Source organism: Rhea pennata, chromosome 25 (assembly GCF_028389875.1).
Source record: "Rhea pennata isolate bPtePen1 chromosome 25, bPtePen1.pri, whole genome shotgun sequence".
In the NCBI taxonomy this organism is placed as follows: Eukaryota; Metazoa; Chordata; class Aves; order Rheiformes; family Rheidae; genus Rhea; species Rhea pennata.
The window spans coordinates 7,797,162-7,815,901 of record NC_084687.1 but is presented as its reverse complement, the minus strand read 5'-3'; the positions used below and the strand labels follow the sequence as shown (position 1 = coordinate 7,815,901).

The following is an 18,740-nucleotide window of genomic DNA, read 5'->3' as shown; positions in this document are numbered from 1 at the left end:
TTATACATACTACTTCAGGCAAAAAAAATGTAACTAATTTAATCATCACAACAAAACACTAATTAGAATATTTAAAACTACTAGCAAAAAAGCCAGACTTATTTGAACTGATACTCACCAAAATCTTCAGTTTCCAAGCTATTTTTCATTGTTTACTTACAGATATCAGTAACGAAGAATATAATATTAAGCGATACCTGACTTTGAAGGGCCAACATCAGTCTGTCCTAGTTGTTTTTTTCTTTTTGCTTCCAATACTGGGTTTTCAAACTGAGTTTTCTGGTTAATATGACTGTAAACACACAAGAAAGAACAGTCTTTTATAATAAAGCATTCTGCCTATTTCACAGGAAAAACAATACAAAAGATACACCTACAATACTGTTTTTCATTATCTCAGATTAATACTCTAGAGAAATGAAGACCAAAGTATCATAGTATCATTGAAAACATTTTTTTTCCTTTCATCAACTTGATTTACTTTAAAAGTTAATGCAATTTTACTTCCCCAAAGCTGTCTAAACATAGCAATGAACGTTGGTCTGAAACTTTAATGTTTCATAATTCAAAGAAAAGAAATTGGCATTTTTTTAAGCAACATTAATGACTTAACTTCATTTTAACAGAGTGCAGTACAATGACTGAAGGATTCCATTTATCATCAAATTATAAAAACTATCCTTCTTGATATACACCGGGATTTTTTGTCCTTAGGTGGGTTAAACAGAAGCTCAACTCCCCATACAAAAATAAAACAGAAAAAGACTACATGAACATTAACAGTTCTGTAAAAGTCTCTACATAAATATATGTAATCTTAACACTGGATCCGCCTTCCCCTTGTTTGAGCTGTAAATCAAATTCTTAAGATGAGAAGCTTCAGAACCTAGATTCTTGGAAGCACATTTACATATGCTTACATTACTTATTTCTGCTTGAAATACTCATCTAGTAAAAAACTATACAGTTTTGCTCTGGTTTGTATTTTATATGAAGTTTCCAAGATACTCTCCCCTGTGCTGCTCATTCTCGATTTCTGTAATTGCCTTTGAAGTGACAGAACAAACTGAATTGTAAGGTAGGGTATACCTTAATTCCACTTTGCAAATTTTTAAAAGGCTGTAATAGAGAGGAGGAAAAAAAAAGGCAAGGAAACTCGATGTCTTTGCAAAGCCAAAGTTTACTAGCTTGTTCTCTGAAGTTATTTTTTTCCACTCTGCTAATTTTCTTCTCCACAGTTTAAGACAGATTTCATTTACCCTGACTTGAAGAAGGTCGAGAAAAGCTGCTGCAGCAATTTAGCACTTAGTTGTGATGACTTTTTGGAGACACCAATGAGATATAAGTTACTCTTGCTCTTTTACACTTAACAGGAACCATTCTTAGATCAACCAACCTCATTTTTATTAGAGCTGAGAAAAATGAAATCATCTTATTCACATTAACTAATTACTGTGATTGCTACTTGCTCTTCATGCTCATAAGAGAAATACATGGTGTGACCCTCCCGAGTTACCTTCCCATATACCAGTGCTTCAGAATTAGGCACCATGTACTCACTATCTCTAGAAGCATTTCTGCAGAGTATGTTTAGTACCTATATTGCATTACAATCTATACCTATTGCATATCAACTGCTTCATTATTTTCTGCTAAAATTAACAGTTACCACTTACTCAACATAGTATGTTCCATATTGAGGGTCTTCTATTTTTTCCCATCCATAAGGAAGTTCTGCAATCAGAAAAAACAAAATTCTCCATTACAGTGGGGAACTATCTGCAAATATCGGAGTTCTTATGAAATAACGAGAGATTACAGACTCAAGAAAAAAAAAAAGAGAGAGAGAACACACCTTCATTTGGGGCTGGTCCTTCTAAATAAAAAGACTTAGTCTGTCACAGGGAATTTGGAGCCTTATAACTCTAGCTCTTTATTCTACTAGATAAAGAAACTTGTATTTAATGAAATTACACCACTTTACACATATAATAAACAAGGCATAAACTAATCTGTTTAGAGAGGAAAAACATATAAAGGGGGAAGAAAAATATTTTATTTAAAATTAATTTAATTATTGATCATCAGTTTGATTTGATAGCTGTTGATTCTTTTAACTATACAATATGAATCGTATGCCCATGCCCCCAAATACAGCACAAAAAAGAGCTATAAATACCTCAACTACATCACACTCCAAACTTTAAACATCATGTTTCACCATTCCTCTTTCACTTTGAATTTAAGACCACTTGGCAGGACTAAAGCCACCTTTATTCATTCTCTCAATAACACCAGCATATTTCACTGCATTCTGACAACATTTCAGCTTTCAGTCAACTTTAAAAGTCTTCAGTCAGAAGTATAACAGCCATAAACGATGAATAAGAAGACAGCTCCCATCATAGTAGATTATTTTCATGTGCAATTGTTCTGATGTTTGTAATATCGTGCAGACATCCCCAAACTGGCTAGTATTTGTTTAGCCCTGGCAGCATCAAATTCAACATTAGTGTGTCCTGCCTAGAAGACTAAATGCAGCCATTGTTTGACTTCTCTCACAGCCTAGAGCAAGCTAGCTTATAGTGACTAATACTCAAATCTATCTTTTGGACATTTCTAATTTAGGAGTCTAAGGTAAAAAAAAGCTACATTTGAAATAAAACTAAGTGCTACAACCCCCCTCCAAACATTTAAACTGATGGCAGATTTCAGAAAATTTTTGTGACAACAGTTCACATTCTAGTATGATGGTGCCCAGAAGCAGATCGTTATTGACTGAATAAGCAGTTAACACAGAGGTCCAATTATTCCAGCTCTACTGTTCTGCTCACCTTGATCATGGGAATTTAAATACTAGAATAATAGATACATTTTGGTAGCTAGACATTTTGAAGGATAAAACTTCTACGTAATCTTGTTTGAGGCTGCTCTAAATTTGAAGGTAAGAACAATTTTCCTAGCATATGTTACCACTATTAACATCAGCATTGCTCCTCATAATCTGACAAGAGACCTAGTGAGACTATTCATTTATATGTTGTTCATTTGGATATCCTGCATCTCTTCTATTTAAAGTGCTCTTTTTATCCTGTGGTGAGCTGTACATATGTTTAATAAGCAGCAGTACAAGGCAGTTGCTCCAGCTGGCTTCATTATGAATACATGATTGTTAGGCTGTGCAATTTAGAAAGATGATAGGCCATTGAATCTGCCTCAGCTTTTGTAACATGTCAGATGTTTGCAGGAGACAAAGCTATTTGTTAGTCTTTTTTAGCTGACTAAATTGCATGACTATGTAGGAATGGCTTGCAGGAATTGCCTGTAGGCCAATCGTGAACATTCTGACTATGAACATGACCTGTAAGTAAGGGGATGAAGATTTAAAGGGAGTCAAATTGTTCCCTTTACTTGCATAATCATGTAGTATGTTGCATGCATTATGTATTATTACGTGTATTATGCTGTATCTTCTTTCATTATTTGTATATTCCAGTACTTACGGACTTTTCCCTACTGCTGTATCCCACCCACATAACAATTTCCAGTGAGATTTTCACTAATATATCCAGTTTTCTCCTTAGCAACACACTTGATTAGAACAAAATATGTCATTCTCCTCTCAGGAATGTAGACAATATATCCAAAATTCAATCAAATTCCTCCACTCTAGGGAAAATATGTAATGGTCTTTTCCAGTCTTTGATAACCCTTTACTACCACCAAATTATGGACACTCAGCACTATAGTCTGTTCACACCAGAGTCATGCGTTTTAGGAAGAAGCTCCCATCTCAGCATTAATGCATCTTATCCAACAGTGGTGAACTCAGAGACTATCAGTCACAGGTGACAACTAAATTCTGAACATCTCACCTCCATCTTCACAATCTTCAGGAGCTTTGGCTTTCTTACAGAGCCGAGGATCAAGCCACGTGGTTGTCTTGGTGTTATGACTATGGAGCAAAACATAGGCCATTAAAAGAAGAGAATTCCCTCCAAATGTACTTTAGCTTCTAAATATTTCCTGCCACAGCTAAACTGTAGCCTTTAGATAATTTAACCTCTATTTGGACCTCAGCCATTTCACAAAATGCTAAAAAGGCAACCATGATGTCAAAAGCATCAGCACACTGGAGACTCTCTAGCACACATGTGAAGAGAAATGTTAGAGGTATAAACACTCTCCCTTGTCCCCGAAAATATTTGTGGGAATATCAGCTCTTTCTACCTGAAAGGTTAAAAAAAGTTAGCTTCTACTTATGTTTAACCTTCAGTAGGATTCTTTTTTTTTGCCTTAGAATTCATAAAAGAGGCTATTCCTCATTTGCACATTTGGATGCTTTCCTATCTTGGGTTCTACATTGTGGTATTTATATTTTTAAGCATGCATTCCAAGCCAAAGAGCACATAAAAGGAAGAAAGAATAAGTAATTTTTCATATTTCAGAGAAATTTCACAGAGTAAAAGGTTATACTTATATTATGATGTTATACCTTACCAAGCAATATCCACTCAGCTTTGTATTTTGAGAGATAACATACTCTAAACAAATTGATTGCACATAAAGCTTTCCTGCATCATGGATTTAAAAAAAACTATCAAAAAATACATTACTAACTGTACTTATATGAATACAGATGACAACAGCACACAAGAAAACATAATACTGAAGATCTCCTATACAGTATCTAAGAACCATCAATAAAGAACAGTAAGTGCTCCTTAAATGAAAATACAGTGAAGAGGTTTAAAATCTGTCTTATCCCTGAAATTACTCATCTTCTTGGAGACATACTAGTAAAATAGTTGCTCTATGGAAATGAAAACAGGTACATAGGATAAATGAGAAACAAAACAGCAGGAATACACAAAATTTCATACAAATATCAGAATAAGAACAGATAAAATGGGGTAAAACAACAGTCGACATCATCTTAGACTGCAGATCCTCTGCACTTAATACTTTCAGAAAAGTATACTAACTCTTCAAGAGATGTCAGTCTACTCACTCTATGAAGTAGATCATGCCAGTGCCTGTGTAGGCCATCTCCCAGTTCTTGGGTAGAGGTTCCAGGGTTTCATCCCTTGACAAATAATTTCTGAAATCCATGCAGCTGCTTGTCTGGTTGTAACTGGGAACAGGTTTCATCCAGTCAGAAGAATCTGAATGTTTTTCTTTGTTTTCTGCAGTTGTTCAGGGAAAGTGTTACTATTTGTCACATGTTTGTGTTGTTTCTCATTAAGAACCACTCTCTTATTCTGGCTACGAGCGAAAGTCAAACATGCACATCAAATAAATGGGTATTTTTCTACTTCTTTTGATTTTAAACTACAAACTTTTAAAAGCTAACATGAACACTGAATTCTGGTTTTCCCTTGTCAAACAGAATTAACTTTGCATTGTTTGTCTGAGCCTAGGCTGCAAAATCAACACTGCCAGAAATCCAAGTTGACTACTTCGCTGCTCTTCCTACATAGAGAATAGTGTTTGTAATATCATTGGAAAAATCCCAAGAGCACTTCTCAAAGCACCAGAATCAAAATGTGGTCGACAGTCAAACTCTTAGTAAAATAAATACCATCTCCACCCCTCTGCAAGCAACAACAACAAAAAGCTCAGAAAAAAAAAACATTGCAGAAATCTTTAAATGCAAACCTAACCCTTTAGTTTAGATGGCATGCTCAGTATCCTCAGTCACATGATGATATTTGTGACATTAACATAACCACCAGCCAGGCCATCCAGCCACTTTGCACCGTGGTGCTGTGAGCCCAGAAGCCCAAGATTAGGTCCAGTCAGGTCAATATAAGCCTCTATTAAACACTCATACATAGAATCATCTGCAAATGTAGCATGATGGTTTTTCTTCACCATCAGTTCTTCTGCCTCCCTTGAGATGGGTAACAACAATAGCAAGAAGAAATGGGCATCACACCAATCTTCGAAACATCCTACTGGACACTGGTACAGTCTCAATTCACTGTGCTTTATTTCTCTGCAGTTACACCCTGCACACGTCACTGCAGTTAGTTTCAGGTTTCCAACAGTTCACTTAACCAAAATAATCCAAAAGTTCTTTAGTAAGAGTTAGTGCTGTCCCTTAAATGAATTGCTTCATTAAAACCTCCTGCATAAAAATTCAATTATCTTATCAAAATTAAATGATAGAATTTACAGGGTATGAATTGCACTCTGCGAAGGGATTCCGTTACTTGCAGAGTGGATAAACTTTTCTTTCTTCATGTAATTGGCTGATACCCAGCACTACATGTTCCTGAGCAGTGCATTTTATGATGCAATTGCACATCTGGCAGGGAGAACAGCTGTTTCTTTTTAAAGATGATTTCAAAATAGAGTAAAAACACATTCAAAATCCTGTCTGTACAGAAAGTCATTTTCAGATTTCACCAAAATTAAGGGAGCTGTTCAAACAAGCATGAATGCTATCTGTATACTTTTTATTCATTCATAAAATACTTCAGGGAATTTCTCCCCTTGTTAACCAACCTATCCCTCCACCGCCATTAATTGCTTCCTTTTCCTCCTCTTCCTCTTCTTCGGGGAGAGAACTGTCCATCCTTTGCATTTTGCTGACTGATGTGGTTCTTTTCCTCTGTGATTCAGTATCAAAATCATTGTCAAAAAGAACTTGATCCACTGGATCAGACTGAAACGGACTAGGCTCTGCTGGAGGCTTTGGAGTACCATAGAAATTACCTGACCAGGAGATAAAAATCAAGATAATTAAAATTATGCATACCTGCTGAAAGTGCTGGCAGTTGCAGTGAACATTTTATTGTCTATGTAATGTGCTGGTGAAATACCTGAACGGAAATTTAACTTTTTAAAGACATCAGCACCACCAAAAACAATCAATGCTCAAGAATTATCTACTCCTACAATATATTTTTTCTAATGTTGCCATTGTACGTTATAATAGGCTTAATTCAAAATTTCTATCCTGCAACAGGTTTCCAAAGAGAAAGACTGATTTGTTATTTCAACTTGTATTCACTAAGTCTCTTTCTGGAGCTTTAGTAAAGAGTCTGAGATAAGTAAAACAGTGAAAATCAATTGCTCCTACTCTATTGTACAACATGTACTGATTATCTGGAATAACATGCGGCAATAGAAACACATGGAAGCCAAAAAGCAAATGGATTTTGTGCAGAAACATAAAATGTCTATTTACATAAACATAACTACAAAAAATTGCTTTAAAAACTATAGTCCTACATTAATCAGCTGACAATGCACTTGCCAAAGCTGTTGATATAATTTGATCTCAAAATGATTTATACCTGAGAAAAATGAGCATATTTTTACTTCAACATTTTAATCTAAATCACAAAGATTAAGAATCATCTGTTGTTTTCCTGGAAAAGAATTTTGGTAGCTGACTACTCTCTTCTGACTGCTCATATGATTTTTACTAGGGAGTTCACTCGTGGAGCAAGAGAGCTTCCCAAAATTCCTGCTCAACATTTAGTGGCTAGATTTTATTTTGACTGTAAAAAATAATAAATAAAAAACCCTTCTGAAAATATCAGTACAGGCTAGGCTCAAAGCAATAAAATATAGATAAAGGGAAGCTAAGAAAAAAGAAGCGCTAGTTTACTTTAACTTTGCTTAGGAAGTTAGGCGGTTTCCAGAGAGTGGATGATTCGGCAGACAGTATGAGACACACAAAACTGAAAGACTCTGTATTTCCTTGAATTCTTACTGTGGATTCTACCTATTTTACAAATTTTGTCTTTTTTCTTGTTTGTGAACCAATTTCATTTATGTGCCAGAAAAAAAACATTACCTAACACAGGAGTCCTGTGTGTTTGTTGTTGTTTACAATGTGTTTCAAAAATCATGCTGGTTCATAATCTGGTAAATGTCTTCAGTTTAGCACCAACAAAAGCTGCATGTACACAGTATTTCTGAAAATTTGGCTGTAATTTAGTTGATCTCAAGCACATCTACCTATTTAAAAAACAGCTAGCTAAATTTGCTTTGTTTTTATAATCTTACATACAAAAAGTAACATGAGATGGCTGCAATGTGTTCTGTTCAAAAGGTAAGTTGTATGATACAAAAAACAACAGAAAACAATTGTTATTTGAAATATATTTGCAACCAGGGTATGCTCTGTAGTAGTGCAAGACATCTAAGAGTTCAATCAGACTTGTCTTTCGTCTCTCCCATTTTAAACAAAGGTGGGTTTAGGGTTTTTCTTCAGGGATGCGAGGAAATTTAAAGTTATCTCTAGGAGTTATCTGATCCTTTAAAACAAAGTAAACCAAAGCAAAAACCTTCATATGATGGAAGTTCGATGACCTCTCGGTATTTTTTCTTGATGTTTTATTATCCTCATTAGAATGTTTTTCCCCACAGGGTTTAACCTAAATCAACTTCACTACAAGTTTGGACAATTTGTTCTAATGCTGTTCAATTTTTCATTGTGAAATAGTTTTTTTTTTTTATTGTATTGGAATTTCTCTTGCCTCTTGATCCTCTGAGAAGAGTATGGCTCTGTTCTCAAAGGTTAAAAAAAATGAATTATTTTAAAACAAAATCCAATCAACCATAAACAAATATTTTCAGAGGGCTTCTTCAAAAATGCCATATGAAAAATAATCAGATAGCTAAGACTGGTTGGTAGGACTGCTTGTGATTTCATAACAGAAGTGACAAAAGGCCCAAATAAAGCTTCAAAACAGGACAGCTACTTCTCTTCACAGATACTCCAATTATAACACAGATGTAATATTGCTTCTCTACTACGGCAATAACCATCAATGGATAGGAAAAGTGGCACCTCCAGGTACATGGTGCTACACTTAGTCAAAGATATTGGACATGACTCCTAGATGTATTCCTATTCTGATAAATGTGATCAACATACCATCATATGTTCCACTTTCCAGCAAGGCTCCACTTTCTTCCAGTGCTTTGAACTGCTCAACAGGAATGAAATTATAGTCTACCCCAGGGACTTCCCCATCTCTGGGAGCCCTCGTAGTGCCTCAAAAGACAGGGAAAACACATTTGTAAGACACTTAAAGGATGCATGTTTATCAAAGTCTGCCTGTAAAATTCAGTAAAAACAACTAATGTTTGAAACTTCATACAATGATGGTGTCATTCCAAAAAGATAACAGAACACTGGCAAGTAAGCAAAGAGTAATGTATAAAAACTAGGGCAATAAATTATTTAGGAATGACAGTTATGGCATCAAGGGGGGAGGAGAAAAAAAAAGCAGGATGGGGTAACAATGAGAGAGATCTTTTTCATATATTTTATGAACCAAAAACTTACTCAGTGGAAGCTGGTACTGGCCTGGACAAGGCAATGCTAGTTCACGATTGTGGGGAACTATTTAACAGCTGTAGTATTTTAACACATTTGTATGGGTACTTTATCTTTCCCTGGTTTTGAGCACCAATACCAATTCACTAATTTGCAAAGAAGTCAGCGTGATTACACACATTTGACTTTTGGGTCGCCAAATCCGTAACTGGGTACAGAAACTATTTCTTAGCCTCACAGTTCACAGTGTAATTCATCTGTACTCCAAATCCTGGCTATGGATAAACTTTTTCCTGAAGGAAAAAACCCACCAGTTGTGATAAAGCAAAACTTCAAGGCAACCAGTAAATTGCTGTGTCAATGTAAAGGTTCTCAAAGTGTTTAAGTCTATGAATAAGGGTCTCCCATAGTTATAATAGCTTAATTAAAGCTCTCTTGGAAAGGACTTTACTAATTTAGTATTGCTTATAACCTAATAGATACGTGTCAATTTTTTCAGGGAGCAGCCTAAACTATTAATAAGTAAACTGCATTTCAATATTATCATCTTTGAAGAAAGCCACACATTCCTGGGCATATTCAATATTATAAGGATGCTAAATTGAGGATGAAATTCCTTTGGTTAAAAAAATGTTAGCTGACAAGCTGTTATAAATTTGTTGTTCAACGAATATTTAAACATAATAGGTAATGAGCCTTTTTAATCAGCAAAATTCTGAGACAAAATAAAGGATGTAAGAAAAGAAATCCCGCAGAAAGGGAAAATATAAAGACAGGATGTTTGGTAGCTGTCAGCATCCTTTACCTTGAAAAGGGTTTCCTATAATCTGAAAGAAATGTTTTTATCTGAGCAAACAGTTTGAGATGTTTTTAGAAGCTGCAGTTGCCCCACAAGAACAGCGCAACCTCTCAGTAGACTAAGCAAATCTTCTGATACCATACACACATATCAATGGAAAATTCCATCTAATTTCATATTTAATTAAAAAAAAAAGTGGGTATACTTTAGACATCATGTTCAGAGTTGTCCTAGCTCAATGATTTAATTCATCATCATCAGAAGGTTGTTCATTTCACTGGAAGTTCCCCCTTAGCTTGTCTGTAAAGTAGATAGCAATTTTTTCACATGGGTGGTACACAGAATGTTTTAAGAATGTCTAGTAAATAAAGAGAAGAATGATCTTAAGCACATCTACTAAAATGGACAATTTAGAGTGAGCAAAGTCTAAAATCCACTAACAGTCTGATACTGACAGGCACTCAGTGTGAAATATTTCAAACATTTTTGTAAGAGCCTTTGAAGCTGATCAGTGATGAATGACCAAAAAAAAAAAAAAGACTGACAAAATGATTTTTCATTCTCAGAAGCAGTAACCTTCAGGTATCTAGTTAAATGCGAATTAACACCTGCCTTGGCTGGACTGAGAGATGCTAATAGATGCTCAGAGTAGAAGGGCTGGCATGACAAACGAGACAGATCCATCCAGAACCTCTGACTAATTAGTTCCTGTCGTGACACTTACGTTTGTCCATATCCTGTTCCTTCCTCCTCTTCCTGGGAGGCAGATTGTCTTCCTCTTGCTGCTGCCACCTCCTACTTTTTTTTTTCAGGATTAACCAGCAACAGTTCCACTCTATCTTCTGTCATTGCAGCAGTTGGGTCTCCTTTTTTGTATATAATCCATCCTGCACCTCCCCCTTCCAGCTGCGCAACTCTGTCTAGTTCTACGTGACAGCCTGGGGGATCTTAATCTCCTCTTTGTGCAAAAAACAATCATTGACCAAAATCATGATGTGTTTACTCTGCTTAATCATGCTGAGGAAGATTTATTTCCCATGGTGGTTATGGATATTCTAACGTCAGTAATAAATTACAAACTTGCCATGAGTTAAACATCAATATTGTGAACATACCAAAATACTTTGAGTTTTGAATTCTGAAGTTTTTGATGTTTTGTCAGACCATATTAGTAGTAACTTTTGATTGCAACTTAAGATATGAGATTACTCTGACAAAGCTGTTTACAGAAATTTCTACTGAAAAGGTAAAAATGTAAACCAAATTAAGAAAGAATGAATTTAAAACTCTTGAATTATGTTGTGTTTAACACAAACAGAATAAATGAGGCTGACCTTTACACACTTACATGGAATGGTTCTCAAATAGAGATTGTCTCTGATCACTTGCTGTAGTTTATGGTCTACTGAGCCTTTCTGGAACTGAAGGCTCAAGTAGTGACGCAAATCTTTGTTGATGACTTTTCCTAAAACAAAAACAAACAAAGAAATAAAACAAAAGCTGTGCAGATAGAACTCCTGTGGTAAAAAAGAAAAATCATTCTTTCATTCTAATGGTAAAATTTTAATACTTCAAAAATAGCAATATGGAGGCAAAATTATTTTTAACTGTTACACTTATATGTTAAAACCTAGTTAAGATGAAGGAAAACATTTTGGTATTGATCAAGTTTCCAGCCATAATAAGGAAAAAACAGATGGCGTTAGTAAATTACAAAGAGCTTTTAGTTACACAGCATTAACAGTTCTCAACTCTCTTTGTGGAAATTGATGATATAGGACAAAATCAGTATAATAGTACAAGATTGAATGACAATACAGTGCACGGTCTAGTAAGCAAACACAGGCAGCAAAGCTAAATTGTGTTACAGAGTATAACCTTATCTCACTGGTTTAGTAACTGCTTCATATGTAGGCTGCAAAGAAAAATCTCTCAAATTCAGATATCTGACTACAAAGATGGTCATTCATTTATGCCTTCACCATTAAAAAAAAAAAAGGTACTTTTTGTTCAACTATGATCTTAAATCCAGACATTTTGTTTCAAATTCTGCTCAGATACTTTTCCCCCCTTGCATGTCTTGTTATGCAAGCTTTCACTGAACATCAGATTTGTAATCTTAATTTCTAAAATATTCAATTTGCTTGTGCAGGGATAAACTGGATATATAACATTTAACTACAATTTACAAGCCCAAATATAGATCTGTAAATTTACAGATGTTCAGTAGGCTTATAGATTTTTTTTCTGCAGTAGGAAATGAATTATTGTCTGTCAACAGGGTTCTGTACTGATGAGATATACCACATTTATATAACTCCCAAAGTACATACCCACTACTCTCTTATTGTAGATCACTATTGCATAAAGCATTAAAATGTGAGTGATCCAATCTTGATATATTTAAGCGAGCATTTCACAAGACTTTTACTGAACTCTTTTGAAAGGAAATATATGAAAATGTACTACTAATACACTTACTCTGACTATTAAAAGAAAAATCAGCAGGAAGGCCCTATCTTCCAGTAACGGAACAGACAGTACAATCAAGTGCACTACTTCTACACTGAATTATTGTGACAATCGATTTGTAACTTCAAACATGACTGCATTCTCTTTTCCAGTGCTCATACACATATCTATTGGAAATTTAACGCCCATTTGTGTATGTCATGTCTGTGGTTTTACTTGTTAAGTGTCCATAACTGAACAAGAAAAACACAGCAATATTATAACGATACTCCATGATCTGTGCTCTATAAAGTATTTCTTATGGAAACAGTTAATCTGTTGTGAACTACCTAAAAACTGATGCAGACCCTTAAGAAAAGCCAAAGTATAGTTCATGTATCAGGCTTGTAAAAACTAAAATATTATTTACAGTTTTCCTCATCTAACACAAGTAACCTAAAACTACACATTAGCTGGAAAACTAAATACTGAGAGTTACTAGTGGCAGAAAACATGCATGCATTTGAATATCTGCAGGCAAGAAAACAAGGTAAAATCTATTCTTCTTATATAAAGGGATACTCTGCTGATATTTTGAAAATACAGATTTTTTTTTTGCACCCACACAGTCGTACTTTTGCAATAAAACAAGCTAAATCACTAACTATGTTTTGAATTTAATTAAGTTAATCCTTTTTCTATAGTGTTTTTCTGACAGACAGCTACTGCAGCTAATGTAAAAAATCAAGTATCAATATATGCAGTACGAAGACTCACAAAACCCAAAAGCTGTTTACACAAGTTGTTTGGAGAGACAACTATAGTTTAACAGGGTGAACAGAGCAATAGAAAGTGATTTTATGCATAACTAATAACCAATTCCAATATCCTCTCAGACAGACAGTGACAATATTCCTAAAGTGTTTTGAAATTAATAGTTAAAACACAAGATGTTACCAAATTAAATATCTCCACAGATTGAACATTGCTTCAAAATATACATGACATACTGTAATACTTTTTATTCCTTTTACACCTATTAATTAGGCACCTGAACTCAGTCTTTTGTAACATTGAAGTCTACATTCTTGATCTTATAAAAAGAAAATATTTTCTTTTTCAACAACACTGCATTATAGAAAGAGTTCTTTACAATTATTCCTGTGCAATACTTCTGCCAGGTATCATTAGCAAATCTGTCATATCACTAGATAACCATTGCCCCTTTACCACACAAATAACTGAGCTTTTTTACTACTTCTTCATCCTTCTGACACAAGGGTACAAAACAATCTTTTGTACTCTGTCAAGTTCCCAGAAAACACATTAAATAGGGTTCAGTGACCTTGATAAATTTAAGTTACATGCTGTAGCAGAACGCTCAGGGCTTTAGGGAGAAAGACTTAGTCTTTGTTTTTAAAAAACAATATAGGAGATGGCCAACAGCATGCTCATGCTGGTGTATCACAACAAGCTGACCCAAAATTGTAACAGACAACAGCTCATTTTAAGTAAAGTCAGCAACAGGTTATGAAGTATCCAGCCCAATGATAATTTGACTTTGAACTCAGAAAACTAAAAGAGCTCTATCTTCCAATTATCTAACATACCTAATATGATTCTCTAAAGTATTTTTCCAACTAGTAATTTTGTTTTGTTTTGTTTTGCAGGAAAGGGTAACAAGTTGACCACACAATAGTCAATTTAGAAAGGAAATTTAATGAAACTGTCATAGGTGTTAGAATCACAGGAGCCTGAAATTTGCTGAGACTTGACTGTAGAAGAGAATACCTCAAAATGCCTAAGGGAATGAAATGGGGTATCAGACCCATATCAGTCCTTAATACAAAGGTCATCTGCACCTGAAATCCAAGGCAACTGTACTATTATGAAATGTCAAATTTGTAAAAAATAATATTCTTTCGACCACTGTTAACCAATTGTAGCAGCACAGGTGAGTGATTTTTTTTTCCAAAACATATGGAACTATTGCAAAGTGCATTGTGTGTTTTGGCAAGTCTATGCTTCCATTCTTGACAGCAATAAATCAGTAATAAAGCAGTAATGCATCACCTACTAATACTAGCATTATCGGGTTTGTTGTTGCATTAAAAAAAATCTTTAACAGGTTAACTACATAAGATGAGTTATATGCATATAAAAAATATATTGTTAAGCTTCAAACAAAAGGATGAAAAAATATGGTATAGATAATTATAGAAGCTTATTCAGAAAAAATGAATTTCTGATTAAAAAGCTGTATTTTGCTCTGTAATATTAATCAAAAATTTATATTAGAAAACACATGTAAAGTGTGGGGAAAACTGAAGTATTCACACACCTATGCATTAACCAAATACCTTGCCTAAAGAACTGAAAATCAAATTTTCAATTTGCAACAATTCTTTGTTGAAATAACCTTCAGCATTTTCCTGTTCAATTTCCCTTTACTTTATAATGTGCCTGCAATACTAATAAGATACTGACAATTCTATACATTTTAAAATAACTATCTCATTCAGGGTAGATAAACACCTCACATGCATCTCTCAAACATCATCTTATTTATCATCATTCATTAACAGTAAATCATCTTCCAATTATCACTCTCTTTCATCCAGTTGAAACAAAAGGAATGTTGGAAAATATTCAAAAGTGAAATGCTGTGAGATTATCAATTAGCCCGCTCTTTATATAGGTCTGCATTGACCTAAAACAAAAAAACAACAGTCCACCCCCGGCCCCAAGCCCCACCACATACACACCCAGAAACAAATGTTATTCATACAGTGCTTAAACACTAGTCCTGAGCTCCAAATGAAGTCTGTTTTTCTTTCTTTCTTTTTTTTTTTTACCTTTATTCAATGCTGCCACCTATTAAAAAAATTACTTTCAGAAATATAAAAAGGATTCTACAGCATTAAGAAGGTGCCAAAATATAATCCTCTGCAATAATACAAACAATAAAGTAATTACCACTATGTGGGTGGGATGAGTGGCATATCCTCTAGCCTCCCATCCTCCCCCTAAACATGAAACTCAGAATAACTTTCCAGCACTCTCCTAGGTTGAACATTCTTTGCCATTACGACAGCAAGCCCTGAACTGAATTCCCCATTTTGCCATCATGAGCCGTTCTTTATGAAGCTTTGGCTTTGCTTCCTGCAGCATAATGAGCAAAACATGTCATAGAAAATGAAAACAAATGGTGTAATCTTTAGCAAGAAAAAAATTTTTCCATTTGTTACTACAAATTGCTTTATTGCTTGTAGACAAGATAGTTTCTCAATATTAAAAAAAATGTTTTACCACTCAAATGGTCTATCCATCTCCCTGTCAAAACCAGATCTATACTATTTCTCTTTAACAATTCAAGTATATTTCACTTAGGCAGATGAATATGGTTGTTAACTAAGTTCATACTGCTACATGTAGGAAAAACTTGGCAAGAGGTAAAAATTTGTAATAGATACAGAATTAAAGAGACCTTACTTATTCATTGATCTTCCTCTCTTCATGTTTTAAAACTTAAAAGCTCACAAAGACAACCTTGTTGCAACAAATACAATGCCATTTAAAAAATTTTTTTCAAAAAGTATCACTCAAAAATTAAAGCTATTACTAAGAATATGCTGACATTAAAATATTAATCTTAAAGACTGGACTGCATTCTGAGACCAAAAAGACTACATTTGAAGATTGAAAGGATTGCCTGGGGAAAACTGAAGTCAAACAAAACACTAGGCAGAGGAAAAAATGACAGAAAGCCACCTAGAGAATGGTATGAATTAGAAAGCAGAAAAATAAAGTAATAGTAAAGATGCCTTAGGCAACCTCTAGAGTTTGTTCTTACGTAAAAACCAGTTATTTCTCCCTTACAGAACTGAACATGCTGCTTTATACTGCCTCTTTTCACATAGGCTTTTAGGAAGACCTCACATATCAGACTCTCTGAAATAACCTAATAAATATAGGGTTTCTGTTTGTTCTCCTGCTGACCTGTCCCTTAAGGATGACTCTTGAAACACAGGAACCAGTCAAAATGAACAATGTACTTTATACTGTTCAGATTCACTTTCTCCAAGATTCTCCAAGTCTCCTGTTTTCTGATTTAACTTAATTTAGCCACAAAGGCAGTATTTAAATGAGGATACACACAGAGTGCAGTTCAGTAAGGAAAACGAAGACTTGAGTCTTTTGAGACAAGTCTTGAGACCCGAGTCTACAACAAAATAAATTACTGTGAAGCACATTTACGAGTGACAGAGATGTGAAAAAACAGGCGCCAAGGTACTTACTTCCTTTTAAATTTCAGGTGTGTCAGCTGCCCGACTCTGCTACTAGAATCCAATACAAAAACGTCCATTTCTAAAGAGCAGTGTTGGTAAAACAGCAACAATGAAAGTTCAGCAATTTGCAATGTATCATCCAAGTACGTAAATACCTTTTAAAAGACTCATTCAACCTGTAAAGGACTTTGGTACTGCCCCACAGTGACGCAGCAAAAGAATTTCACAAGCACTTGGTGATGATGTTGGTAAAACATGGAATGTTTGGTAGGTATTTTCCCCAAAATCACTTCGAAGACCGTATCAAAACTCTCCATCTGATTTTGACACACATTTCCTTTCAGACCGACAGATGTGACAGCCCTCTAAAGGTATGATATGTCTTATTTACCACAGTATGCTGGGAGCTGTATTCTAAAGTTTCCATGTTAACAACCCATAGAGACAATGACATCTATAGGCTAATGGCAGCTGCAATGATGACGGGAGACTGAGTAACCGCACATTTTTATTTCAAATTTTTCCCCAAAAAACATACAGTTTACTCAAAAATCACTTTTTTCCAAGTTGCAGTTTTGTAAAAGAATGTTCATTTTCTATTAAATATTATCATTTTTATTTTAATTATTAGGGCTCCTTATATTTTCACTGTAGCATTTAACACACAAAATCATTTCACGTGTATTCTGTAGTACAAAACAAATTCTAGGCAAATTACTGCTGGAATTCAAAATGTATGCTCAAGGAGTAGCCAGCCAATAGGCTGATCCTTCCAGAGAGATCTAGTTAAAAGTCTTCTCCAGTAAGTCGATTCCTATTAAAAAAAACACTTGTTTTCTTCCCCTGAATGTATGTGGTAGCATACATAAGGAGAATTGTGAAAGACATGTCTATTAAAGAGCTGAGAGGGTGCAAGTTTCAGATTTAGAGACACTGACGCATCATTAAAATCCTAGTCGAAGTTTACGGTTCAGTATCATACACTAAATATTTTTTCAGTCCTTAGAAAATAAGGTATCTTTGGAAATGCACAGTGCCACATTGCCTCATTGACTTCTCCATTATTTTAACTATAGAAGGAGATGATCCATAACAGCAGAAATACTCCAATAGGGAAAAAATACTAAAATTATTCCAAGCTTTCATAAGGCTTGTCATCTCATCATTGCACACTCATTCCAATTTATCAACTGGGCCATAGTTTCTTCTTCAGTTCTGATTCAAAGCTAATGTATAATTTCTTAAGTTATAATTTAAGCATTACTTAGGACATGACAGGAAGCTGCATTCATAAGCAGTTCGCTCCTTAAGAGCTAGTGTTACCATACTAAAAGTATTCAGAAGGACACAAAACCTAGATTTGCACACATCAGGTTGAAGTAGGCATTTTTACTGACATAACTGAATTAGCAATGTCAGCTTAACAATGTGGGGAAAATGGTATGTAAAAAGCCAAAGAGATCACTACCACGTACATGGCAGTAGCGCCTACAGGCCTTGGTCTGGGAAAGCAGCACGCTGTACAGATCTCTACCTAAACACCTGTTACCAAATTTGCCTGGTCCCAACCAAACTGGAACACGTAGAGAGACCAAAGCTCTCCTCAAACACCAGTACCTTCCCTGGCTGTCCTCACCATTCTCCACACAGCCAGTGCCTTGGCTGATGGCTTCCCTGTCACAGTCCTCTGCTTGGTCCAAAAAATTGGATTTGGATGAGGAAAGAGCATATGTCCTGTGGGAAGGTGGGGGCAGATGGGAGGAGGAGGATGATGATGCACAGGAAGAAGGGCAGGGTGAAGCCTGGGCAGAGGAAACATGACCTCTGCAGTCCTTGCTGGCAACATTGCCTGCTCCCCTGCCTACGCCCACAGAGGATGGCAAAAGGCCAGCTGTTCTAT

The 18,740-nt window shown here is 35.2% G+C and overlaps 1 protein-coding gene across 3 annotated transcripts in view; it reads right to left on the bottom strand.

The window, feature by feature from the left end:
* MAGI3 (membrane associated guanylate kinase, WW and PDZ domain containing 3) overlaps positions 1 to 18,740 on the bottom strand; it is an 81,242-nt gene that overhangs the window by 28,443 nt on the left and 34,059 nt on the right. For 2 of the 3 annotated variants that reach the window (XM_062595128.1, XM_062595130.1), the window contains exons 2-8: positions 11,449 to 11,565; positions 8,897 to 9,016; positions 6,511 to 6,720; positions 5,012 to 5,186; positions 3,876 to 3,955; positions 1,677 to 1,734; positions 198 to 292 (exon numbers count right to left, since the gene is read on the bottom strand). In XM_062595128.1, coding sequence (XP_062451112.1) covers positions 198 to 292; positions 1,677 to 1,734; positions 3,876 to 3,955; positions 5,012 to 5,186; positions 6,511 to 6,720; positions 8,897 to 9,016; positions 11,449 to 11,565 — 855 coding nt within the window. Of the gene's footprint in view, positions 1 to 197; positions 293 to 1,676; positions 1,735 to 3,875; positions 3,956 to 5,011; positions 5,187 to 6,510; positions 6,721 to 8,896; positions 9,017 to 10,824; positions 10,870 to 11,448; positions 11,566 to 18,740 lie in introns of those variants that run through there. The other variant, XM_062595131.1, reaches the window with a different exon arrangement.